This window comes from Plectropomus leopardus, chromosome 4, assembly GCF_008729295.1.
Source record: "Plectropomus leopardus isolate mb chromosome 4, YSFRI_Pleo_2.0, whole genome shotgun sequence".
Taxonomy (NCBI): Eukaryota; Metazoa; Chordata; class Actinopteri; order Perciformes; family Serranidae; genus Plectropomus; species Plectropomus leopardus.
Window position 1 is genome coordinate 440,475 of NC_056466.1, and position 26,178 is coordinate 466,652.

The following is a 26,178-nucleotide window of genomic DNA, read 5'->3' on the forward strand; positions in this document are numbered from 1 at the left end:
CACACACAGAGAGACACACACTCACGCCAGAAATCATTAATTTTATTAACAGACGTTTATATTTCCACTCTCTTCATTTCTGCTGTTTTAGGGCATTGTTAGGATTTTTGGACATCTCTACGGTTTTAAGATATTTCAAAGCTTTAAGGACATTTAAAGTATTTAAGCACGTTTCTAAGATTTTAGAACATTTTTCAGATTTTTCTGGGATTCCAGGAGAGTTCAAGGATTTTTGGACTTCTCTACGGTTTTCAGATATTTCTGGGATTTTTGGACGTTTCCAAGATTTAAGGGCATTTCTCAGATTTTCAGTATTTTCGAACATTTTACTCACTTTATTTCTGGAGCAACAATGTTTGAAAAAAATCTCCACATTCATTTTATTGTTTTCTCTCAGTCAGATTAAGTTTTCGGTCTGATTTTGTCAACTTAAATCTTCAGTACAATGAAACAAAATAATTTAACCCTTTGAAACTGGGATCGCCTTCACTTTTTTTGTGCTGCTTTCAAATCGGTGCAATTTTTCTCAAAAACATGGGAAAAAACTAAAAGTAACTTGGTAAGAATTAGAAATAAGATTTAGAAATAATTTTTTAAAAAGCCAGGGAAAATGTTTATTTATGGCTAATGATCATAATCACATATTTAAATTATGATACATATTTTTTTGCATGTGCTTTTTTTAAAACTAATTTTTTTTATTTATTTTTTTTACTAATTTCTTGATAATTTTCGGGTCATCTCATCTGCAACGTGCACAACATAAAGAGAGCTGCACAGATTAAAACATTTTTAATAAAACAGCAGATATTCCTGAAAGTCGGGCGGTCCGAGGCGGGATTAGGCGTCTCCTCCGTGTCACTGATTCTGGTTGTTTTTGAAGAAGCTGTTGACGAGTTTCAGACACGAGACGCTTCATTAATTTCCGCTCTCGCAGCAGAGGGCTGCTGTGGGCGGCTCGCCCGCTTTAAGCCGCCTGATGCTGCGCTAATTCCTGGCTGGATTAAGAGCTGCAGCCTCACCAGTTAAACGAGGCCGCCGCCTGTTGACTGAGAGACAGACGGACGGACAGAGAGACAGACAGAGAGACGGACAGAGAGACAGACAGAGAGACGGACAGAGAGACAGACAGAGAGACGGACAGAGAGACAGACAGAGACATGGACAGAGACAAGCTTCCTGTTAGTTTTCAGCGATCCCTGCTCTGTGTGTTTCTGGCGGTCTGGAAAAGACTCCCTCTCAGTATATTTTAGGGAGTCTGTGCGGTCTGGATTAAAAATGGACTCGTCGTCTCCCTCTGTGGTGAGCAACCGTCTCTACATCCATCAAACATTTTCAAAAACCAGCGTCAGAAAACCAAAATTCAGCCACGAGCAGCGACGACCTTTAGAAGCTGAAAACGGAGAAAATCAAAACCTTAAACAGTTCGGACATTTCGGGGATTTCAGGACATTTTTAATATTTTCGGACGCCTCTGGGACTTTAGGATGTTTCCAGGATTTTAAAAACTTGTAGATTTTAAGGATGCTTCTCGAATTTCAGGATACCGCTTAAGTTCAGGGAAGTTTCTCAGATTTGAGAAAGTTTCTATAATTTCAGGACTTTTCTAAAGATTTAAGGACATTTCTAGGATATGAGGATATTTGTAGGGTTTTCGGATAAGTCTAGGATTTTGGCACATTTCTAAGATTTAAGGACATTTCTATGATTTTTGAGTTTCTGGTGTTTTTGCACAGTTCTATGATTTTAGGTCATGTCTAGGATTTTAGGATATTAGTAATATTTTAGACATTTCTAGGATTTTAGGACATTTCCAGTATTTTCGGACATCAGTGTCTCAGCCGTGTCCTCTGTCGGGGTGTGGGGGATCCTCCTCTGGCTCTATTTGATGCTGTTTTCTGTCTGACACCTTCTGGAGACTAAAAGGACAAAAACTATTCAGAGAGTCAATCACTTTATTGTTAATTAGAAAATGTTGGGGGGCCACCAGGGGCCCCATCAGGGCCCAGATTTGTCCCGCGGGCCGTGCGTTGAGCACCCCTGGTCTAAAGTGTTATATTTTATCGCGTATGTCGTCAACAGTTAATCTCGGTAATGTAGAGATCTCTTCGGCGTCTTCTTCATTGAAATGATAAAGTCAACAGATCGGGGACGGAGACGAACGAGCCGGCCGTCTGTCCTACATACAGCTGTGATGAAAACTGGAGCGCCGCCGTCTTCCTTCAGGTTCGCGCACAGGAAGTGGGTCACTGCCGTCAGTCACCGAACCGAGGTCGACCAGGAAACACCGCGACCAATCAGAGGCGGAGCAGCAGAGGCTGTCCGTCCCTGAGGACGCCGACGGGGAGGGGGAGTGAGACCTCCTGTCCTCACAGAGGCTGATTTTAGATCCTCAGGACACACTGAAGGTGTGTGTGTGCTGCAAAAACCAGTTTATGCTCAGAGAAATGTCGAATCGCAGCAGCTCTGCTGTGGTGCCGGGACAAATCTGGTCCCCGATACGGTCCCGAGTGGCCCCCCAAACATTTTCTAACTGAGTTAAAATAAAGTGACGGACTCTGTAAATCGTTTTTGTCCTTTAGTCTCCATAAGGTGTCAGAGACATAAAACAGCATCAAAATAGAGCTTGTTGATCAAAAAAAAGAGCCAGAGGAGGATCCCCCACCCCCCGACAGAGGACACAGCTGAGACACTGACGTCCTAAAATACTAAAAAATGTCCTAAAATGAGAAATGTCCAAAAAAAAAACATCTTAAAAACATTGACTCAAAAACATAATGTCCTAAAATCATTGCCTAAAGTTCTTGAAAGGTGTCCTTAGAAATCCTGGAGAAACAAAATCCTAAAAACATCCAAGGCCTAAAGTCCTTAAACAAACATATAAAAGGTATGTCCTAAATGTCCTACTGTCACTGTTTTTTTTGTGTTTTTTTAACTTCTTTTCTTTTTTTGTTACAAACTTTCATTCTTGTGTTTTTCACTAATTTCTTGCCGCTCAGTAGATAAGTTGCTCTGAAATGATATTTTCTGCTCTGCTCTTTAGTCTCGACTGTCTTGTGTTTTTTTCCAAACTATAAACTGTTTGTCGAAGCTTTAAGTTTTAATATTTATAAGATCTTCATTTTGGTGAAAAGAGAGCAGATTTTTTTGTTGGAAGCAGCTCAAAGACAGACTGAGATCAGAGGGAGCTGAAGGCCAAAATAAAAACACGGCGTCACGTTTCCGTCTTTCTGAACCACGAAGGACGATTTACACGATTTCAGCAAAAAACGAACACGTGAACTCGCCGCTCAGCACCGCCCTGCCGGGACGAGCACGGGCAGAGAAACGCTGCCTCCGTGCAGGTTGGCGGGCTGTGGGAGGCGAGCTGGCTCGGCGCCTCGCAGCAGATACCCTGCTGGAGTAACAGATGGCCCAGTGCATCATGGGAGTTCTGTCCACAAATATCTGTTATGGTCGTAAATAGAACAGGAAGCTGCCACAGAGGTGAAGGAGGCAGGTGGACAACCCACGTCTCGTACTGGTCTAACTGTCCACACACTCTGTGTTTTACAGCAAACTGTGTGTGTGTGTGTGTGTGTGTGTGTGTGTGTGTGTGTGTGTGTGTGTGTGTGTGTTGAACAGTCGGCTCCAGATCGTGAGCGCTGCGTCTCCTCTGACGTGTGCCTGACTGTCAGTAATCTGATTACTGCTGACAGGAGGCGTCTTCATTACTGCACAGCTGCTGCAGATGAAACATTTATAACCTGAATCCAAAAAAAGCTGCGTAAAACATCAATGAAATCTCAGTGTTCAGACGCGTTTTTACCCATTCATTTCCATGACTTTGAGGTAAATTTTCAAAACCATACATCCTCAAAAACAACCATCAGTACTGTTTATTAATTATAAAAATGTGGGCTTTTTTTTTTTTTTGGCATTTTTTTTCCTTATTTTCTTTTAAGAAAAAAATTGGGGATTATTTTTTTCTGTATAATTTTTGGGCAATATTTAAAGAAACATTTTTCTATTTTTTTTTTCAATATTTTTGTGATTTTCCTCTTTTTTTCTTTAAAAATGTTTTGCTTTTTATTTTTTAAAATTAGTTGCAAGAAAAAAAAGTCTTTTCAAAAAAAATATATACTTTTTTTTTTAAAGAAAACATGCTTTCCAAACCCATAACCCAAGCTATATTTTATGTCACAATAAAATTGTTGTTAGTACGTGTGTTTTTCTTCAGTATTGGCTTCTGTAAAATTGGTCTTAAATTTTATGCCAAAACGTCTTTGAAAGTCTCACTTTTTTTAAGCGATAGGAACCATGAACATGCAGAAAAAGCACATTTACGGTAAATATAAAGTCAATATATAAAACATATGAACTAAACACGAAACTAACAGCGGTTAGTCCATACAGCGGCAGGAAAAGGTCAATCATACTGATGATAACTATAACGTGACGTACAGATACGTATACGTCAGACGTTAGCCGCTCAGTTCAGACCGCGAGTGTTAACGGAAAACGTCCGACTGTGTTTGCAGACCTTTCTCACCGTTTATCTCAGCAACAACGAGCAGCACTTCAGCGAGGTTCCCGTCACGCCGGAGACGCTGTGCCGGACGTGGTGGAGCTCTGCAAGGAGCCCGGAGAGGCCGACTGCTACCTGGCCGAGATGTGGAGAGGCTCAGGTGAGTTTAACCCTTTGAAACCTGGGTCCACATCGCTTTCAGACGCGTTTTAACCTTTGAACCTTGAACACGTTGGCTTGATTTCTTTCAAAAATGTGGGAAAAGGGCAAAAAGCAAGAAAATGATTTATTAAAAAGTTAGGGAAAATGAACTATATATCTATAATGATCCTAATTATATGCTTTAAATTATTTTACAAAATTACATATTTTTAAGTATTTTTTTCAAGGTCATTTCCTCTTATAACTCTTTTATTTTTTTTCCTTTTGCCTTTTTTGCTGATGTTTGTTTTCTTGTTTTTTGTGTTGCTAATTTTCAGGTAATTTTCTTGTATTTTTTTTTTTTTTTTTACTAATTTCTTGCTCATTTCTGGTTTTCTTCTTCATGGACAGTTATCAGATTTTCTTGGATGTTTGCTTTGTTTTTAAGGTTATGAAAAAATTTTCTCCGTGTAATTTAATTCAAAGAGGTGGGAGGGAAAGAGTTAATGCCACCGACTGTGTGCTCAGTATGTTAAAATGTTCAGGAAAGGACTCCTGTGTGTGTGTGTGTGTGTGTGTGTGTGTGTGTGGCATCTTTATAAAATTATAAATCAAAAGTTAAAAAAAAAGGCAGATTACGTTTGAAGTGTCCAAAAACGTCTGAAACGTTTCATATCAGATTTTCCTAAAATAAAGCGCTGGTGTTTTCTTCAGAGCACGTGGTCGCAGAGGGCGAGCGGATGTTGGAGGTGCTGCAGCGTTGGGGGCAGCAGAGGGGGGAGGTCCGTTACCTCCTGCGTCACCAGAGAGCGCCAGCGCGGGACGACAGTCAGGCGTGTGAGAGGTGACGGACGCTCAGCGCGGGACATCACGTGTGTGTGTGTGTGTCTGTCCTCAGTCTGTCCCTCAGTCTGTCCTCAAGCCGTCCCTCAGTCTGTCCCTCAGTCCGTCCCTCAGGATCATGAGGCGATAATGTGAGAAAAAAGCAGCTGCTGACGGCGTGTTTGTCCGTGAGGTGACACACGGCGGTTCCCTCAGTCCGTCCCTCAGTCTGTCCCTCAGTCTGTCCTCAGTCCATCCCTCAGTCTGTCCTCAGTCCGTCCCTCAGTCTGTCCTCAGTCTGTCCCTCGGTCTGTCCTCAGTCCGTCCCTCAGTCTGTCCCTCAGTCTGTCCTCAGTCTGTCCCTCAGTCTGTCTCCTGTCTCAGTTCAGTGGCGCTCCGGTTACGGCTCGATCAGGACTTTTACAATCTTTAATTTAAATTTTTGTTTAAAAGTTTAATTTCATGCAGCTGTTCTCCTTTCCTGATATTTTGTCTACGTGTTCTTCGTTTTCGATATTGTAGGACTGAGTATTTGTTTCTTTTTCATCAGTTTTGAGGTGAGACGGTCTCATTAGTCTCTCCAGGTTTTCTGTATCTCAGTCGGCTACGATTTCGTTTTTCTGCTGTTTTGTTTTTGTTTACTGTGCAAAAAGAAGAAGTGACTCCTGTCCCTGTCCCAGTGTGCGCAGGGTTCCCGCGGATCCTTAAAAAGCATTGAATTTATTCATCTAAAGATAAGGCCTTAACTGGTATTAAACTGACTTAAACACATTTTTAAAGGCTTTAAATGCTGAGATTTTATGATTTTTTTTTTTTTACTGATGTTGCTTTGTTAAATCACAAAATTATTGTCAACACCTTTTTTTGTGAGTAATTTAATAAATTAAATTTGCCGTGGTGGGAATCCAACAAGTGAATCTCACGTACGAAGTGAGAAACACAAAACCGGCCAGAAATATCAGATATTCAAATATTTCCACATCTGTCAGTAAACTAAATGTATATAGATCTCATGTTCACTGTTTACCGCGTGCTTCTCTATAAACGGATAGTTTTAACATCAGTCATCTAACTTTTCAAAAGTCACGTTTGATGCTACAAAAAATATTTGGACAAAATAAAATTGTTGTTCAATTTTAGTTTTTAAAAAATGGATCTTAAACACAATTCCACGTGGCATTAAAAAAGTGCACGTGCAGAGCGCCATTTAAAGTCCGACTGAGGCGTTTACACGACGGAGGAAATCGACTTTTCATGCACTGGGAAAGGTCGCCAAAGCGTTCACACGCAGGTCACATGACCCCACAACACCTCCGTATTCAGAGCCCAGTTCGCTCATCATCACGCACAAATCTGTGTGCTCTTTGAATTTTATTTTATTTTATCTTCGCTGCAGTTTAAAGACGGCAGATGTTCAGGTGCAGCAGAGACCTGGCAGCTCCTCTCGAACGCCTCTGTAAGTCACGACCTGCGTGATAAACGACCAGCTGTGATTGGTCGAGGTCAAACATGAGGTCTGCCGACTCTGTGAGCCGAGTCGCAGCGAGACGTCCTGACGCTGACCTGCGACTCGCTGCTCAGTTCGATCTCAGCCGAACTTCAAGTACAACTCTGAATTATTTATTCATGTATAAGAGAAGATAATCCTTTATTCGCCCCACAGTGGAGAAAGTTGCATTATTACAAAGGAAAATAAAAAACTGAAACAGTAAAAAACTAAATGCAAAACTAGAAATAGGAATTGAGAAAAAAATAGAAACAGAGCAAAAAGAACAGTGAAGATGGAAAATAACGACGCAAAAAGCACAACAGTAAAACAAAATACACTGATGGAAACGTATTATACATATATGTTATATTATACATGTTACATGCATGTAAACGTTCGTGCGTCAGAGTGCTGACTGTGATCCGGCTGTCTGTGCACGTGAAGCTTCAGCATCGTCTAACGGAGGAGCTTCAGTTTTATGACAATAAATTACTAACTATAATCGGCTTATTGCAGCAGCTGGAAAAACGAAGGAAATCCTCTCTGCAGTTTCTGCGAGCCGATGAACTGTTTGCTCCGCCCGGTTGTGTTTTACCTGAAGGCCTGACCTCCGACACTCAAACCAACGCCAAACCAACGACGTGTTAGTCCGCCTCTCAACCCTGCAGCCGATAAACAGTTTGCTCCACTTTAATGTTACGCACTCGTACCGCTTTTCAAAATCATCAAGCTTTGATGATTTGATGAGAGAAAATAATATTTAAAAAACAGTCCTAATCATAAATATCAAATATTCATTCATATATACTATACTACAAAGTATTAATTTAAGATGAATTCATTCATTTCAAGTTTTATTTTGGTGCAAAGATTTGTTCAGTAATATGAAATTGCAACAACGATAGTTTTCCTAAACACAGAGAATTGTGTTAAATAACAGTGACAGATAAATATTTCATGATTATGATAATATGATATAGTATATTATATTATCATGATTATTTTGGCCATCATATTATCAGTTATATATACAGCTGGCAGCTGAAAATGTAAAATTATCATCAACACTAACTTTCTTCCTTTTTTTTGTCCAGGTGGATCCAGAGCTGCAGATCAGATGATGAAGAGGAACCAGGTGAAAGCGTCGGTGGAGAGAAGTCTGGAGAACGGGGTGAGACTCGGATCAGTTTCTGCTCGTCCAGCACAGCGACGTGGTTAGCCTAGCTTAGCATGCAGAGACTGTTGGTCAGTTAGCGTTTGAGCTGTTGTTGGATGGACAGCCTGTACCTGAAGGCCGGTTTAACCGCAGTTGTGACAAAGAGTAGCATGAAAGTGAAGAGCGTCGCTCTGCTGCTAAATCTGGTGACCGAGACGTCCGCTGAAGTACACTGACAACTAAGCGGGGCAAAGACGAAAAGAAACTCCTGCTCAGCTGGAGGCAGACTGAGCGATCTCTGACCGATGATTTGAATCTCTGACTCTCAGCAGGCGGCCCTCACACAAACGGCTCACTCCAGCCTCCGTTTGGATTTATAGAAAGTTTCGTCTTTGACCGTTTGCATCTCCGAGAGTTTGTTCATGTTCGTTTCAAAGTGAACTCTGTGTGTGTGTGTGTGTGTGTGTGTGTTGCAGGTCTCAGCTCCTCGTATGGATCTGACATTGAGCGACCTGCAGGACCTGGCAGCCCGACAGCAGCAGCAGATTAATGCCCAACAGCAGCTGCTGGCCTCCAAGGTACCAAACCCCCAACACACCACTGCTGCTGCTACACTGCTACACTGCTACACTGCTTCAGCTACACTGCTGCTGCTACACTGCTACACTGCTACTACTACACTGCTGCTGCTACACTGCTACACTGCTACTACTACACTGCTGCATCTACACTGCTGCATCTACACTCCTGCATCTACACTGCTGCATCTACACTGCTGCATCTACACTCCTGCATCTACACTGCTGCATCTACACTGCTGCAACACTACTACTGCTACATTGCTACACTGCTACACTGCTACACTGCTACTGCTACACTGCTACACTGCTACTGTTACACTGCTGCTGCTACACTGCTACTGCTACTGCTACTGCTACACTGCTACACTGCTGCTGCTACGCTGCTACACTGCTGCATCTACACTGCTGCATCTACACTGCTGCTGCTACACTGCTACTGCTACACTGCTACTGCTACTGCTACACTGCTGCTGCTACACTGCTACACTGCTGCATCTACACTGCTGCTGCTACACTGCTCCTGCTATACTGCTCCTGCTACACTGCTAGTGCTACACTGCTGTATCAACACTGCTGCAACACTGCTACTGCTACATTGCTACACTGCTATACTGCTCCTGCTACACTGCTACACTGCTCGTGCTACACTGCTGCACTGCTCCTGCTACACTGCTACACTGCTCCGGCTACACTGCTACACTGCTGCTGCTACAGTAGACCCAAATCGAGTGCTGACTGACTGCGTGTGTTTTCAGGAGCAGCGTCTGCGGTACCTGAAACTGCAGGATCAGCGGCAGCAGCAGCAGGAGATGTCCGAGCAGGAGCGACTGCAGCAGCTCAGAGAAAACGCGCACAACCAGGAGGCCAAACTGCGACGGGTCCGGGCCCTCAGGGGCCAGGTGGAGCAGAAACGCCTCAGCAACAGCAAACTAGGTCAGTGTGAGGTCTGGGTGATCGCGCAGACGCTGCAGCAACGTTCAGCAGGATTTCTCTGTGTAAAGTTACAGTTTTGTTGGTTAAAATCATGGCTGCAGCAAAGAAAGAGAAAAAAACACAAAAAATGAAAATGAATGAAAATAAAAAAAAAATTACACAAAATTACCAAAACCTTTTGAAGAAAAAAAATGCATTTTTTTAAATGCCCCCCCCCCCAAAAAAAAAATAAAAAAACACAAAAATGTTAAAAGAAAAAAAAAATTACTTAACATTTTTAAAATGGAAAAAAAAATCGCCAAATATTTTTTTGAAGGATGATCACTTCAGAGAAGTACGGTCTCAACATTTGCCTCAAAGTTATGAAAAAGTCCTCATCCTCACGTGTGTGTGTGTGTGTGTGTGTGTGTGTGTGTGTGTGTGTTTCTGAAGTGGACGAGATCGAGCAGATGACCGGTCTCTTCCAGCAGAAGCAGAGGGAGCTGCTGGTCGCCGTGTCGAGGGTGGAGGAGCTCAGCGACCAGCTGGAGGTGCTGAGGAGCAGCAGACTGGAGCCTCCTCTTCCTCCTCCTCATCACCACAGCACCTCCTCCACAGCCGAGCTGGAGCGCCTCTATAAGGAGCTGCAGGTGAGGGACGATCCTGTCCAGGTGCTCTCAGATCATCAGTGGAGGGAAACTACATGTTTCTGCGATTTTTTTCTTCAGATTTTAGGACGTTCTGCGATTTTAGGACGTTTCTGCGATTTTAGGACGTTTCTGCGATTTTTTCTTCAGATTGTAGGACATTTCTGCGATTTTAGGACATCTCTATGTCTTTAGGACGTTTCTGTGATTTTAGGACGTTTCTGGGATTTTAGGATGTTTCTGCGATTTTAGGACATCTCTATGTCTTTAGGACGTTTCTGCGATTTTAGGACATCTCTCTGTCTTTAGGACGTTTCTGCGAATGTAGGACATCTCTCTGTCTTTAGGACGTTTCTGCGATTTTAGGAAATCTCTGTCTTTAAGACGTTTCTGCGATTTTAGGACATCTCTGTGTCTTTAGGACGTTTCTGCGATTTTAGGACGCCTCTCTGTCTTTAGGACGTTTCTGCGATTTTAGGACATCTCTCTGTCTTTAGGACGTTTCTGCGATTTTAGGACGCTTCTCTGTCATTTTTGGATTTTAAAATGTTCCTAGAATTTTAGGAACTTTCTCATTTTTTGGGATATTTGTAGGATTTCAGGTCATTTTACGATTTTAGGTCGTTTCCACGATTTTAGGACTTTGTAATTATTTTGGGACATTTCTAGGCTGTTTTGATCAACAAGCTCTATTTTGATGCTGTTTTTTGCACTCTGGAAGCTTACGGAGACTAAAGGGTGAAAAAAAATCTTTATTTTTAATGTGATTCTGAAAATGTTTGGGGGCCACCAGGCGCGGCCCGTGAGTTTAGCATCACTGTTGTACGAAATGCATAAAGTCATATAAAAATTGACATTTAGCAGGAAGTTTAGATAATGACATGAGACTTTGCGAGGTTAGTTTCTAACGGAGCTCCCTCCCTGACCTCCCAGCTGAGGAACAAGCTGAACCAGGATCAGAGCGGCCGGCTGCAGCAGCAGAGAGACAGCCTGAACAAGAGGAACCTGGAGGTGGCGGCGATGGACCGGCGGCTGGCCGAGCTGCGTCAGCGGCTCTGGAAGAAGAAGGCCGCCCTGCAGCAGAAGGAGAACCTGCCGGTGAGCACGCAGCAACCGAAATAACGTTTTCATGTCGAGACTTTGAAAACTCTCCGTTTCAAGCAAAATTCCTACGTTGAAAATTTTCAGTTACATTTTTTTTCTTGTGTTTTTTTGAGTTTTGTAAGTTGGAAAACGACTAAAATTTTTTTGAAAATAGCCCCCCCCTCAAATTTTTGAATAAAAAAAATCACCGATCTGCAATGAAAAAGAACTGATGAGTGTCGATAGACGAAAAAATCATTTTCATGTTGATTTCTGCTACACCTTTACGATTCTGTAAATCCTAAATAAAACTGCAGTACTCAGACATTTACTGAAGTACAAGTACTAAAAAAAAAAAGTACTAACACAGCGCTGTGAAAACACTGTTTCAAGCTGAGTTGAAACATTTTCAAAATTTTTTTCTTGTGTCTGTTTTAGTTTTGTAAGATGAAAAAACGACCAGAATAAAGTAAACCAGCTGACCAGAATTCACCGCGTTTTCCCTCCAGGTGATGGCGGACGGCGCGGCCCCTCAGCACGGAGTGGGCTCCAGAGTGGCGGCAGTGGGGCCGTACATCCAGTCCTCCACACTGAGCCCTCAGGGGCCTCCGGTGCCGGCACGCCAGGAGGCTCTGGTGAAGCCGGCGTACCCGGACGGCACCTCCACGCTGCCCATGCCCGACTCATCCCTGAAGCCGCCTCCCCGCCCGGCCAAACCCGCCTCAGGTGCCGGAGCTGAAGTCTATTGAAGTTTATTTATTGTCTTTAACGCTTCGCTCAGACTGAAGTTCTCCTGCAGGTTTGATAAAAGCTCCTCTGCTCTTTTTAGGTTTCGTCACATCGAAAGTAACCAAACTGAGCGACTGGAGCGGCTCCCTATCGGAGTCCAGCGGAGGCCACAGCCACGCCTCCACGCTGCCTCGCATGTCCAGCCTCGGCTGCCATACCTCAGGTCAGTCCGCGCCGCTTTACTGCAGTACTGCCAAGACAAGTTCAGTGTACTTATACTTCACTGGAGCATTTTATTTTAAGATACTTGGTAAATGGTGAATGGACTGTACGTGTACGGAGCTTTTCTCATCTTTTCAACCTCTCAAAGCGCTTTCACAGGACGTGTCACATTCACACATTCACACACACATTCACACACTCATTCACATTCACACGCACATTCACACACACATTCACATTCACATTCACACACACATTCACACACTCATTCACACACTCATTCACATTCACACGCACATTCACACACATTCACATTCACTCACATTCACACGCACATTCACACACACACATTCACACACACATTCACACACATTCACACACACTTTCACACACATTCACATTCACACACACATTCACATTCACACGCACATTCACACACATTTACATTCACTCACATTCACACGCACATTCACACACACATTCACACACACATTCACACTCACACACACATTCACTCACAATCACATTCACACACACTTTCACACACATTCACATTCACACACACATTCACACGCACATTCACACTCACATTCACACACACACGCACATTCACACCCATTCACATTCTCACACACATTCACATTCACACACACATTCACACACACATTCACACACACATTCTCACACACATTCACACACACATTCACACTCACACACATTCACACTCATTCACACATATTCACATTCACACACATTCACACACACACATTCACACACACACACAAATTTACACGCACATATTCACACACACATTCCCACACGGGTGGTTGGGGGGCCACCAGTTTAGTATCACTGTCCCAGAATCCACATTCTTTTTTTCTCAGTTTGAGGAAAGTTTAACGAACATTAAACCGTCATCGATCAAACATTCGTCACAGAGGGAGTCACCGCTGAGTCGCCACTGAGTCACCGCTGAGTCACCGCTGAGTTACCGCTGAGTCACCGCTGAGTCACCGCTGAGTAACCGCTGAGTCACCACTGAGTAACCGCTGTGTCACCGCTGAGTAACCGCTGAGTCACCACTGAGTAACCGCTGAGTCACCACTGAGTAACCGCTGAGTCACCGCTGAGTAACCGTCTTTTATAAAAATACTGTGAGAATCCGCTGAGGAACCGCTGAGCGGCGTTCTTGGGCACCGTTTAAACTCAGAAACACCGCCGTCGTCTCTTTATATAAAATATGATGTGAGAATCTGATGAAGAAGAAATGGGAATCGAGGCTGAGCGGCGTTCTTGGGCAGCTGTTTAAACTCAGAAACGCCGCTCAGTAAAAGATATCAGTGCTGATGACGATGATGATGATGATGATGATGATGATGACGACGATGGTGATGAAGATGACGATGATGACGATGACGATGATGACGATGATGATGATGGTGACGATGATGACGATGATGATGATGTCGATGATGATGATGATGGATGATGGTGATGAAGATGATGAAGATGATGATGACAATGATGATGATGTCATGATGATGATGATGATGATGATGGTGATGAAGATGATGATGATGCCTCCTCCTCCTCTTATAGGTGGTAAAACTGCCGCAGATCAGAAGGGCCTCTGCGAGGTCCCGCCTCCTGTCCCCTCACGGACCAATCACATCACAGAGACGCTGCTGAGAGACAGTCAGGTATCAGAGACTCACCTTTGTCTCCGTCACAAAACTTCACGTTCACTTATTTGGATTAAAATCGTGTTGTTAGATACTGACTGATGATGAGCGCTTAACTGTTGAAATCCAGCGATTAATCAAGAAATAAATGAGGATCCATTCTGCATATTTAATACTTTTATACTCAGATTACATTTAGCTATAATACGTGTGTACTGTTGTTTTTTTATCCTCAACATGCGCAGTAAACACATCGTAAAAGACAGCAGTGGATTTGAGCTAAAGAGAGAATTAGTGTTAAACTGCACTTTTTTTTTTTTAATTATTAGTTGCTTTTGTTTTCAGTGCACATTGTTCAGGTAAAGAAAGTGGAAAAAATTTCCTTTAATGTTTTTAATTCATGAAGCATTTTTTTTTTGGCAGAAAACTGAGTGCACTTTAATATTTTTATTTATCACAATATTCAACAGTTATATTTTTGCATATTTTCCTCATACCGTGAAGCCCTAACTTTCACCTTAGTAACATTTTAAATTGAGGACTTTTAATGTGATATGTTAAACTGCAGTATTTCTACTTTTACTGAAGTACATGATCTAAATACTTTTCCAGCCTCGACATCAGTTCATCGTGTCTGTAACATTTTATTTTCTTGGTCCTTTCCTGTAACAGTAGACCTGTCTGTTTTTTATTTTCCATCATTATTATTTATTTATCATTTTCACGCTTCATATTTTCGTGCTAACTCCGTCTTTCACCTTCAGGCTTCTGCTAAAGGTCTGTCCAAGATGGCGCCGCCCCCTCCGGTTCCCAGTAAGCCCAAACCGCTCTCCTCGTCCGGCCCGCCGACCTTCTCCAAGCCCCCCCTACAGCACGGGGACCTTCCCGGGAAGGTGCGGCCGGTCGGGGGCCACCTCAGGGCCCGGGAGTCCTCTCCAGCCACAGCCACACCCTCCCTCTGCCCAACAAGCAGGAGAGCCCGCCGGCCGCCGCCGTGCGGCCGTACACGCCCGACCCCTCCGAGGCCCCGCCCCCCGTGCTGCAGAAGCCGCAGACGCTGGCGGCTTCGTCCATCTACTCCATGTACACCCGGCAGGGGAAGGGCTACCAGCCGGGAGGCCAGGGCACGCTGCCCCGCAGCCAGCCCCGAGGTGACGCACCACACACCCACACCGCCACCGTGACAGTACTACTGAAAATACTACTGAATACTGCTGATCTTACTGTCAATACTACTGACCATACTGCTCATAATACTGTTCATATTGATCTACTTTTCCTTCTTTTTGCAAATGTTATAATTTGAAAAATGTTTTTCTCTGTTTGTTTTTTCTTTTTTTATGCACATCCTGTGTTTTTTTTTAAATTTTATTTATTCTTTATTTATTTATTTTATTTTTATTTATTGTTTTACTTTTAATTCCAAAGAAATTATTGAGGTTTTGGTCATCGTAAGGATTTTCTTTTCTTTTTCTTTTTACACTCATTTCCTGTTTTTTTAAAAGGTCTTTTTTTTTGTTGTTTTTGTTGTTTGTTCTTTTTGTGTTTTTAATGCCCGTCACCTGTTCTGTGTTTTTTTTTTTTATTTTACACCCATCCGGTGGTGAAAAAAATGCTGAATGGTTTTAAAAAACACGGGATGAGTTCTGCCTAAAGCTGAAGGAAACCGAGCTAAACAAATAAACGATGACGTCAGCGATATGCAAATGAGCGTCTGACATAATTTCCACCTAAACGCTCCAAAAACAGAAAACCTTCACTCAAACACGAGACGTTCAGTTTAATTTAAAATTAGGAAAAGCAGAAAGTTTTAATTTTGAAGCTCGAATCAGAAAATGTTTCCGCGATGAATCGATGATCAGAAGTTTGTGATTATTGATCGATGGATGAACAGACTCACCGTTGCAGCGGTTAAACAGATGTCTGACTCCAGTTTGTCTCCCGCCTCAGTGTACGGGAAACCAGTCCTCCCAGCCTGCGGGGGGCAGCAGTCTGCCGCCTCAGACGCCACCAGCTCTCCGTTGTGTGCGCCTGACGGGAGCGAGGCCGACAGCAGTTGCCAGGGTAACAGCGAGGGCGTCGCAGCAGAGACGGTGGAACGCGTCACCCCGCGGCCTCTCAGCCCCACCAAGCTCCTCCCCTTCCTGTCCAACCCCCACAGGAACCCGAGCGACGCCGACCTGGAGGCCCTGCGCCGCCGCCTGCACCACGCCCCCCGGCCCCTGAAGAAACGCAGCTCTATCACGGAGCCCGAGGGCCCCGCCGGCCCCAACATCCAGAAACTGCTCTACCAGAAGACCACTCTTGCTGCCATGGAAACCATCCCCATGGAGACCACCGGCCCCGCGGGGACGTTTGTTCAGCCTCAGGAGGACACGGCGGGCGGCGCCGATGTGACGTCCGACATCGACGACAAGCAGCCGCTCGCTGAGAGCTCGGAGGACGACCTGACCCCGCCCCCTCTTCCCCCCCGCTCCCCGCTCCCTGACCCCGCCTCCTGCCGCTCCCTGCCCCCCCCCAGGAGGACAAAGAGGAGGAGGTGTGTCCGTCTGCCCACATGGACTTCTTCGCCGATGAGTTTCCCCCTTACCCGCCGCCACCATACCCCACCTGTGCAGAGGGCGAGCAGGGAGACGACGCCGCTGGGCCTGCAGCCGCCGGAGGTCACAGGACAGGTCGCCGTTCCCCCGGTCAGCGTTAACGGCAGTTCAGACAGATGACTTATTTATTCATTAAAGCGTCCCTCACCTCGATGTTAAAGAGAAATGTCTTCCGTCCTCTCTCAGGGTAAGAAGTCCATCCTCCGTAAAACCTGCTCGGAGCGCGTCGACCGCAGCACGAGGGTCAAGTTCAACCCGCTGGCGCTGCTGCTGGACTCGTCTCTGGAGGGCGAGTACGACCTCGTCCAGAGGGTCATCTACGACGTGAGTCACGCCACTGTCTGATTTAACGTTTTTATCAAGGCGCTAAAGCTGTGACCAACCTGCTTACCTGAGGGCCACGTTTACAAAATGACCGGAGGCCAGGGGCCACTCACAACGGCCCCTGTTTCTAGGATTTTAGAACATTTATCGAAATTTAGGACAGTTTTAGGATTTAAGGACGTTTCTCAAATTTTAGGATGTTTTTGGATTTTTTAACATTTTTAGAAGTTTAGGACATTTCTAGGCTTCAGGACAGAATTAGGATATTAGGACACTTCTGCGTTTTAGGATATTTCTCTGCTTTTTGAACATTTCTAGGATTTTAGATTTTTAATAAATTTATGTTAATGGGATGAAATTGTATGAAAAAGTTTTGAAAGTGTTTTGGTCAGAACGTGTGAGAACTTTCAAACGTACCTTTAACTCCAGAGGAAGTTTGTGTTGCTTTTAAAGCGAACTTTAGGTGTGTTTTTCGGACTCTTTCAGATTTTACATTTTAAATAATTATGTTTATTTTCTGTACGGATCTTATAGCTGAGATTAGTGCGACTTCAGGGAAAAGTTGGAATATTTCACAATTTTTTTCTTAAAAAAAAAAAGGATTTTTAAAAGCTACTGAATATTGGCCTGAACGGCTTGGCGCGTCTGTCCTGCAGGTGGACGACCCCAGCATGCCGAACGATGAGGGCATCACGGCGCTGCACAACGCCGTCTGTGCCGGACACACGGAGATCGTCAAGTTTCTGGTTCAGTTTGGAGTCAATGCCAACGCCGCCGACAGCGACGGCTGGTGAGTTTGAACCCGAATGACATCACAGTTTCTACGATCCCGCCAACGTCATTTTCAGTCAGTACAGAAGACTTTATCTTTTGTCAATCCAAAGACATAATTCATTTTAAATGTATTATTTGTGTAAGTCAAACAACCCCGAGACGTCTTCTTTGAAACTTTTCTCCCGCCGTCTCTCCTCGTCGGCAGGACCCCCCTCCACTGCGCCGCCTCCTGTAACAACGTCCAGGTCTGTAAGTTCCTGGTGGAGTCGGGGGCGGCGGTGTTCGCCACCACGTACAGCGACATGCAGACGGCGGCAGACAAGTGTGAGGAGATGGAGGACGGATACGCCCAGTGCTCCCAGTTCCTCTACGGTGAGCTCAAAGAAAGCACCAGCAAACAGAAGTTCAGGCGTCTATACGGAGGGTTTGGGGTCCCTGATGGGGTTTAGGATCCTTTGGTAGGTTTTAGGGGTCAGTGGGGAGATTTTGAGACTGAAGAGTTTCCAAAGGCATTTACAGAAGTTTGATGTTTGTAGGCCTTTGTTGGCGGTTTAAGGGGGTATTCTCGAAATCAGGGGGTCTTCAAGAAGATCCAGAGGGACTCGAGTGAATTTGGGGGATAATTTAAAAGGTTCAGGGTTCAGAGTCTATGAGGAAGTTCTGCAGGTCAGTGAGGAGGTTTCATTGAGGGCAAATTGAGGAGCTTCTGGGGATATTTGATGTGGTTAATTTGATGTGGAGTCTTTTAGTGGGTTCAAGGAGTAAAGTAGTTCTTATTTTTTTGGGGGGGTGGGATCTGGCTTTGTGGGAGTTTGAAAGGAGCATGGACTTGTGTGGATTTTAGGGACAGTTGAAATGGTTAAAGGAGTTTGAGGAGGTTCCTTCAGTTCAATTAGGGAACAGAAATAGAGTCCATGGTGGAGCTGTACAGGTCTGCGAGGTGGTTTCAGGGGTATTTTGGAAACTTGCAGGGAGTTCTGCAAACTTGAGAGATGTGTAAGGTGGTTTCATTGTGCCTTGAGTTGATTTTGGGGGGTGAAATTAGGGGCTTCCAGAGACCACTGACGAGGTCCATGTAATCCCATTGACATAACGAGGGTCCAAATAAAGTTTAAGGGGTCTCTGAGGGTGTTTCACTGTCCTGAGGGAGTTTTAGGAGCCAGTTCAGTCCTCCAGGATTGTTGACAGAGTGCGGAAGATGAAGATCCCCAATTTTCTTTCTTTTTCTTTTTTTGTATGAGGTTCGAGTTAGTTCTGACTAAAGATTATCAGGGGTCACTGAAGGAAGTGAAGTTTCTGGGGTCCCCGAGAGTTTTTTAGGGTCCTTAAAGAGGTTTCATGGGTCCGCGTCGTTCCCTCGCTTCTCTTTTTCAGTGTTGTGTTTGTGTTCCACTTTCTGAACCGTTTTTTTGTGCCTCGCAGGTGTTCAGGAGAAGATGGGCGTGATGAACCGCGGCGTGGTGTACGCCCTCTGGGACTACGAGCCTCAGAGCGACGACGAGCTCGGCTTCAGCGAGGGCGACTGCATGACGGTGCTGAGACGGGACGACGAGGTGGAGACGGAGTGGTGGTGGGCGAGATGCGGCGACCGCGAGGGCTACATCCCCCGAAACCTGCTGGGGGTGAGCAGACCGCCGAGATTTTCCTCTTTTCACGAATTTTCTCTGAAATGTTTTTCTGTCTTTTATTTCTATTTGTTTTGATGTTCTTAGGGGATGTCTTTTATGTATTTTGTGTCTTTTATGTATTTTGTGTCTTTTATGTATTTTACGGTGACACTAAAGGCAAATTTCCACATTTGCGGTCAATAAAGTTTCTGTAAATTACGTAGAAAACGTTAAAAAAAATAAATCAAAAGATCTGCTGTTCGGCTCTGTCGGTTGAGAGAATCGAACCACCGACCCGGCCGGCGTCAGTCTGCTGTAAATCTCTTCAGATTTAATCCGGTTTGAAGCTGAATCTGTTACTCAACGAGTTTCGCTGGCGTCTTCACGGCATTTTAACAAGAATCTCTGTTTTTTCTTCTCAGCTGTATCTGAGGATCAAGCCGCGGCAGAGGAGCCTGGCGTAACGCGGCCATCCGTCAAAGGCCAAATTGAGAAGAAGCAGCAGATTAAACGTCTGGACCCGTTGGTACGAAAAAACAAAAAACAAACAGACGTTTTTTAAAGTGGACCTGTTTTCAATCCCAGCACAAAGAATGTCACAACCGGCCGCCGCAGAAGAGGAAGAAACAACCGTTCATCTGCATGCTGCCGAAAAATGAACCGTTTATCGGCAGATGACTCGCCTCCTCTCGGACTCGTCTTTTTAAAGATTTTTAATTCAATTTAACTGAATCGTGACGTGAAGACAGAAAACATGCAGAGAGAAAGAAGGAGCGCGACGCACAAACGACGTCCCAAAGTTTGGAATTAAATCGAAGATGTTGAGCAACGAAGCCACCATCTTCACATTTTCTTCTTCTTTTTTATTTCTTTATTTTTATTTAGTGAAGCGAGACGACACAGGTGAGACAGGACAGAGTACACAGAGACACGGCGGGACGAGTCAGCCCGTCCGTCAGCGTTTCTTTTTCTGTCTTGATTAAAATATTTAAAAACAATTTCAGCGTTTTGTTACAGCAGCCGCTATTTTCACCACATCGTGAATATTGTAATTATAACAAAAATTTAGGGACCTTATACCAAATATGGGCTCCGTCAGCCTGCTGTTGGTACGGAGTCCCAAAGTCCCAAAATTTAATTGATTTTATTTTATTTTTTGCACAGAAAATCTCGATCTGTGTTATCAGAATAATTTCTGCAACTCGGTGACTTGAAGGAAAAGTCAGTAACCTGCTGAATACATCGCTGACGTGCAAAGAAAGAAGCTGACTCGAGGGAACAAGATGGTGACGAGTCGTCGACTGCAGCGCCGCTCGACTTCCTGCCCGGTACGATCTGCTCCGTGCGGCGTAACGCGGCTGCTGTCCGCCGCCAGCAGAAATAAACTCACCGCGTATTTTCCGAGGGGCAGAGCGGGAAGTCACGACGCTTCGAAGCGCCTGCTGGAATCACCGGCATCGTTTGAGCGTCTGCGATCAGCGCCGGACGCCGTGACGCGGCGTTGATGGATTTGGTGGAATTTAACCGTTAACAGAAAAATTTAATAACTTGAAGGAACAAGTTTGTGATTTCTGTAAAACACGTCAGTGACTTGAGGGAACACGATGTTCAAACGTCGCAGCGACGGTGAACACGATGGCGACTTTTGCGAAAAAGTCAGTGACTTGTGTTTTTTGGGGACAGATAATGTTTCACCAGGTCAGTTTTTGAAATGATTATTCAGTTTTTTGGCTCCGTTCAGCGTGAGCAGGCGGCTGTCTGTTGATGTTTTTTTGTTGTTTTCTTTTTCTTTCTCTTTTTTTTGGTTTTCGCCTTCATCTGACGGGATATTAGAGAGTTAAAGACGGAAGAGAGAGGAGGAGACATGCAGCAAAGGGCCGGGGTCGGGATCGAACCCGCGGCCGCTGCGGTGAGGACAATCCTTCGTCGGTGAGCGGTGAGCGGGGCGAGCTCCCGGCCGCCGTGCTGTTAGTTCGATGTTCATCTCCTCAAACACTCGAATCTGTTTGTTCGTGAAAAGCACTTGTTTGGAAAACGAATGAAAAGTGTTTCTGTTTTTTTGTTTTTTTAATTGTTATAAAAGTTTATTTACACGTTTCTGTTCTGCTGCAGAACTTTCTTTCTTTTTTTATTAAATTAACAAATTTAAAGTCAGAAACTCGGGAGGCAGAGCGGGTCGTCCACTGATCGGAGGGTCGGCGGTTCGATCCCGGGCTCCTCCGTCAACACGTCCAAGTATCTTTGGGTGAAATACTGAACCCCAAACTGATCCTGATGGATCTGAGAAGCTGGTGGCTCATTGTTTGGTAGCTTTGTGTGTGTGTGTGTGTGTGTGTGTGTGTGTGTGTGAATGTGACTCGTACTGTGAAAGTGCTTCAAGTGGTCAAAAATGACTAGCAAAGTGCTGAACTAGTGTCGGTCGATTCTTGAACAGAAATATTTCTTAAAGTGAAAATTGAATTTCTGAATCTGAAATCGGCCTTTACTGTGTTGAAACTGAGAACTTTATCAGAAATATCAATATTTTACATACAGGTAGATCGATTATATCTGCATATCTCACTCAGGAGTGAAAGGGCACCTTTAAGCGCGACAGAAATAGTGATTTGATGTATATCGTGATTTATATCGATAATCATCGCCCAGCCGGAGCTGCGGCCCTAATTCTGCGACATCTTCGAGGAACACAGCAACAAACGGAGAGTATTTCAGTCGACAGTTTATTGATTAGTTGGAGGGACAGTCAGGAAAAACAAACTGATAAATCCACTCTGAAGCTGTTTGTGTCTCGCCGCGGACGCTCGGCTCGGCGTCCACGTCGTTCTGCTGACTCAGCAGATCCGTCGACACACATGCAGAATCAGAACAAAAAGTGCAAAGTCGACAGTAACTCCGTCTGAACAGTAAGCAGATTCAAACCACACAGGATCCACGGAGAGTACATTCGATATTTAGGTTTTTTACAATTGCACAGGACCTCCGAGAAAAAAAAATAAAACCAACAGCGGATATATTATTATTTTCAAACTTTAAAACGAGAAGATTTTCTGCCAGTCGAAGAGCATGCAGGTTAAATTTAGCTGCAACAAGAGTCAGAATAAACCGGAGACCGAGATGCAAATATTTCAGAGCGAAGATGATCGAATGTTTGAGTCCCAAAGCAGCTCCGCTTCAAAGATGAACAGTGTCAACGTGAAGACCGAAAACATGTCCGGCCGCTGCATGAAACAGATCGTTCCTCCAAAATTTCATCAACTTTCATCTGAACTTGGAAAAAAAGAAAAAGTCTGCAGGTTTCAGCGTCTGTCGGCGCCGCAGAGACTCGCTGACCGGACAAAATCGGCATCATGACAAAAAGTGAATAAAGTGCAAAAACCAGAAAATAATAAAATCACCTGCTGTAAAAGGAAAAAATCCCCCAAATTACACTTTACAAATTCTACGCTTCCTCTTCAAATCTTTAAAACCTACGGAGGCCGAGAAGTGCCGGGAGAGAAAATAAAATAAATGAATCGAGCTCACAAGAAACAATTTTCATGAATTTATTCCCTTGTTTGGTTTATTTACGCGCAGGCCGGCCTCTCGCCCGAAACTAAACGTGAGCTGCTGCGTTCAGGCGCCTTTCACAGGAATTTAACCCTCTGAGCAAAAAACATCAAAAAACATGGAGAAAAAGCCACGAGTACCTTGACAAGACGTGATTCAAATATCAGCAAAAATTAGCTGAAAATACGCAAAAAGAAAAGTAAGACAACGATCCAAAAAAGTATGTTTGTTTTTGTTTCGTAAGATCATTTTAAATATGATTAGAATCGCTATGAATATTTTTTCCTTTTTTTATTTTTTAAAATAGTTTTCTAATAATCCTGTAAAATTCAATTTTCATCGTCATCGTCATGTCATCGTCGTCACCTTTTACTTATTTCTTACAATTTGTGCGACGTTTCTTGCCAAGCTGGACACTTTGTGTTTACAAAAACACGAGGGGAGTTAGTGAAAAAAAACAAATAATAATACGCGGAAATGACCTGCAAAAAGTGCTTAAAAATCATTTCAAACATGTAAACATGATAACGATGAAAAAATGTTTTTTCCCTCTACATTTTCCCTAACTTTCAAATTTACTCATTTGGAACATTTATCACCAAGTTGCTCATTGCATTTTTTCCATATTTTTGGAGAAAATTAACCACTTAAAAACACGTGAAAGGCGTCTGAAAGCAGCAACAGTGACAAGAACAGTGACGTCCATCCAGTTTTCAAAGAGTTAATCAAGAAAATATCCGTCAGATTAATCGGCCGTGAAAATCATAATCACCTGCAGCTTCACCGCCGTATAAAAGCACCTTTAGGCTCCTAAAATCCGATGAATTTCTATGAAACACGGAAGTTAAAATCTCTTCCACCTATCATTAAAATGCTGTTTTCAGTAATAACATTACAGAATGTGTAATCAGTTACGTCTGATATTTTAACTCTTTCAAACCCGAGCACAATGGCGCGATTTCTTAAAAAAAAGAAGAAAAAGTTAAAAGAAATTTGCAAAACTTAAATTTAAAAAAAAAAAAAGGAAAAACCTGGAAGGAAGGCAAAAAGCAGTTTGAAAGAGTCGAAGAAAATTTGCAAAAATTATATTTAAAAACAGACAGAAAATGAAATCGACCCCAGGAAGGTGCTGAAAAAAACAAATGGAAATGGAACCAGTTTTCCAGGTTTCAGACGTTTAAATGCTTTTGAAAGACGCCTTAATGAGGCTCCAGGAAACTGAGGGCCACGCAGCTGTGAAAGGGTTAACTACGGCTCCTCCTCCTGAGAAAACTCGTGACGCCCGCCGAGCTCCGCGGAGATAACAACAGTCCCGTTTGGAAGATTTTTGGGCCGAAACACGAGTCGACGCCTCAGACTGACGCACAGAAGCTGCGAGTCGCTCTGGAAATAATCCTCCGCTGACAGTGAAGACGGAGGACGGTCCGTGCTGCGCAGCGGAGGTCAGGGGTCTCCTCGTCTGCAGGGAGCCCAAAAATAATCCCGCCGCTTCCTCGTGACGGAGCTTCTGAAATCAAACGTCAGATTAAACTTCCCAACTTAAATCCACCGATATCAGCCGGCGTTCCCTCCGGACCCGGACCAACGGGGAGGAAGATGAGGATGAAGACGGACTCTGACGAGGACAGGAGGACAGATCCAGGACGGGCGGATGAAGACGCCGCTCAGAGGGCTCTAATGGTCCTGCAGGTTCTGGTCGTGGTTCTGGTCGTGGTTCTGGGAGGGCGGCAGCAGGCGGGCCACGTGGCCGATGCCTTTGGTCACGCCCTCCCGGAACAGCAGCTTGGCGCCGAGCCGCAGGTACTCCGGGTGTTTGATGAAGCGGAAGCGGACCACGGCGCGCTCGCCCGTCCTCAGCTCGTCCTGCAGAGACACAGACCGGGACACATGACGTCACATTAGGAGACGGCGCTCACGGGCTTTACGTCAGGGGGACTCAACTCACGGCCCACGGGCCAAATCTGGCCCCCGACAGGATGCCGGGTGGCCCCCCAAATATTTTCTAATTCACAATAAAAACACACGTTGAAATGTCCTAAAATCTGAGAAATGTCCTGAAGTCCTTTCAATGTCTTAAAATCCTTTTAATGTCTTGAAATCCTTAAAATGTCCTAAACTCCTACAAATGTCCTAAAATCCTAAAGTCATGTCTGGACGCGCTGTGACTGGCCGCTGTCCTCCCGTCGTTTTGTTAAAGTGTCCCCTAAGTGTCCCCGCTGTCTGTCCTCTGGACACTGACCTTCCCGTGGACACACTCCACGGTGGCCGTCTGCCGCACGTTGCCCACGTGCACGGTGACCTGCGAGCCGCGGCGGAACGTCTTGGCGTGGAAGAGGAGGACGATGGCGGCTTCGAACTGGCAGCAGATGGTCGGGTTCATCTTTGGGCTGACCATCACCATACCCTGCAACAGCCAATCACACGCCACTGACATCACACCATGACATCACAAGCTAACATCACGCCAACGTGGTCCGTCATTCGGGATGAGCTGAAATAACTGGCGACTCTTCATCTAACGCCATCATCAAATCGAGTCAGCAGATTTTTGGCGTGTGAACTAAAGCACGTGCGTACGCGTCATGTGACCTCTGACCTTGCGCAGCAGCGAGCGGTCAAAGTTGCCGAGCGCCAGCGTGGCGGCTTGTCCCGCCCTCAGCACGCGGCACGCCGAGCGGTTCCTCTGGATGCTGCCGACCTTCAGACGCAGGAAACGGCCCTCATCTGTCGGCCCGACGACCAGCCGCTCGCCCTCCCTGCACACGCCGCTGAAACACACACACACACACACACAGAGTTACACACGCCACTGAAACACACACACACACACACACACAGAGTTACACATGCCACTGAAAACACACACACACACACACACACACAGTTACACACGCCACTGAAACACACACACACACACACACACACAGTTACACACGCCACTGAAACACACACACACACACACACACACAGTTACACACGCCACTGAAACACACACACACACACACACACACACAGAGTTACACACGCCACTGAAACACACACACACACACACACACACAGAGTTACACACGCCACTGAAACACACACACACACACACACACACACACACACACACACACAGAGTTACACACACCACTGAAACACACACACACACACAGAGTTACACACGCCGCTGAAACACACACACACACACACACACACACACACAGTTACACACGCCACTGAAACACACAGTTACACACGTTGCTGAAACACACACACACACACACACACACACACACACACAGTTACACATGCTGCACACACACACATAAGTCTTTTTTTGGAATGGTGTGTGTGTGTGTGTGTGTGTATAT

General features: G+C 44.7%; 1 protein-coding gene and 1 pseudogene across 1 annotated transcript in view; one reads left to right on the forward strand and one right to left on the reverse strand.

Moving 5' to 3' along the window:
* The first annotated feature begins 4,581 nt into the window (after nucleotides 1–4,581).
* Nucleotides 4,582–21,172, forward strand: LOC121942140 (annotated as a pseudogene).
* A 2,777-nt stretch (nucleotides 21,173–23,949) lies between these two features.
* Nucleotides 23,950–26,178, reverse strand: part of LOC121941567 (GTP-binding protein 2-like) — a 5,220-nt gene continuing 2,991 nt past the window's right edge. Inside the window, exons 2-4 of the mRNA XM_042484393.1 lie at nucleotides 25,419–25,590; nucleotides 25,062–25,226; nucleotides 23,950–24,685 (exon numbers count right to left, since the gene is read on the reverse strand). Of these exons, the coding sequence (XP_042340327.1) occupies nucleotides 24,497–24,685; nucleotides 25,062–25,226; nucleotides 25,419–25,590 (526 nt within the window). The 3' untranslated portion in view covers nucleotides 23,950–24,496. The remainder of the gene's footprint in view (nucleotides 24,686–25,061; nucleotides 25,227–25,418; nucleotides 25,591–26,178) is intronic.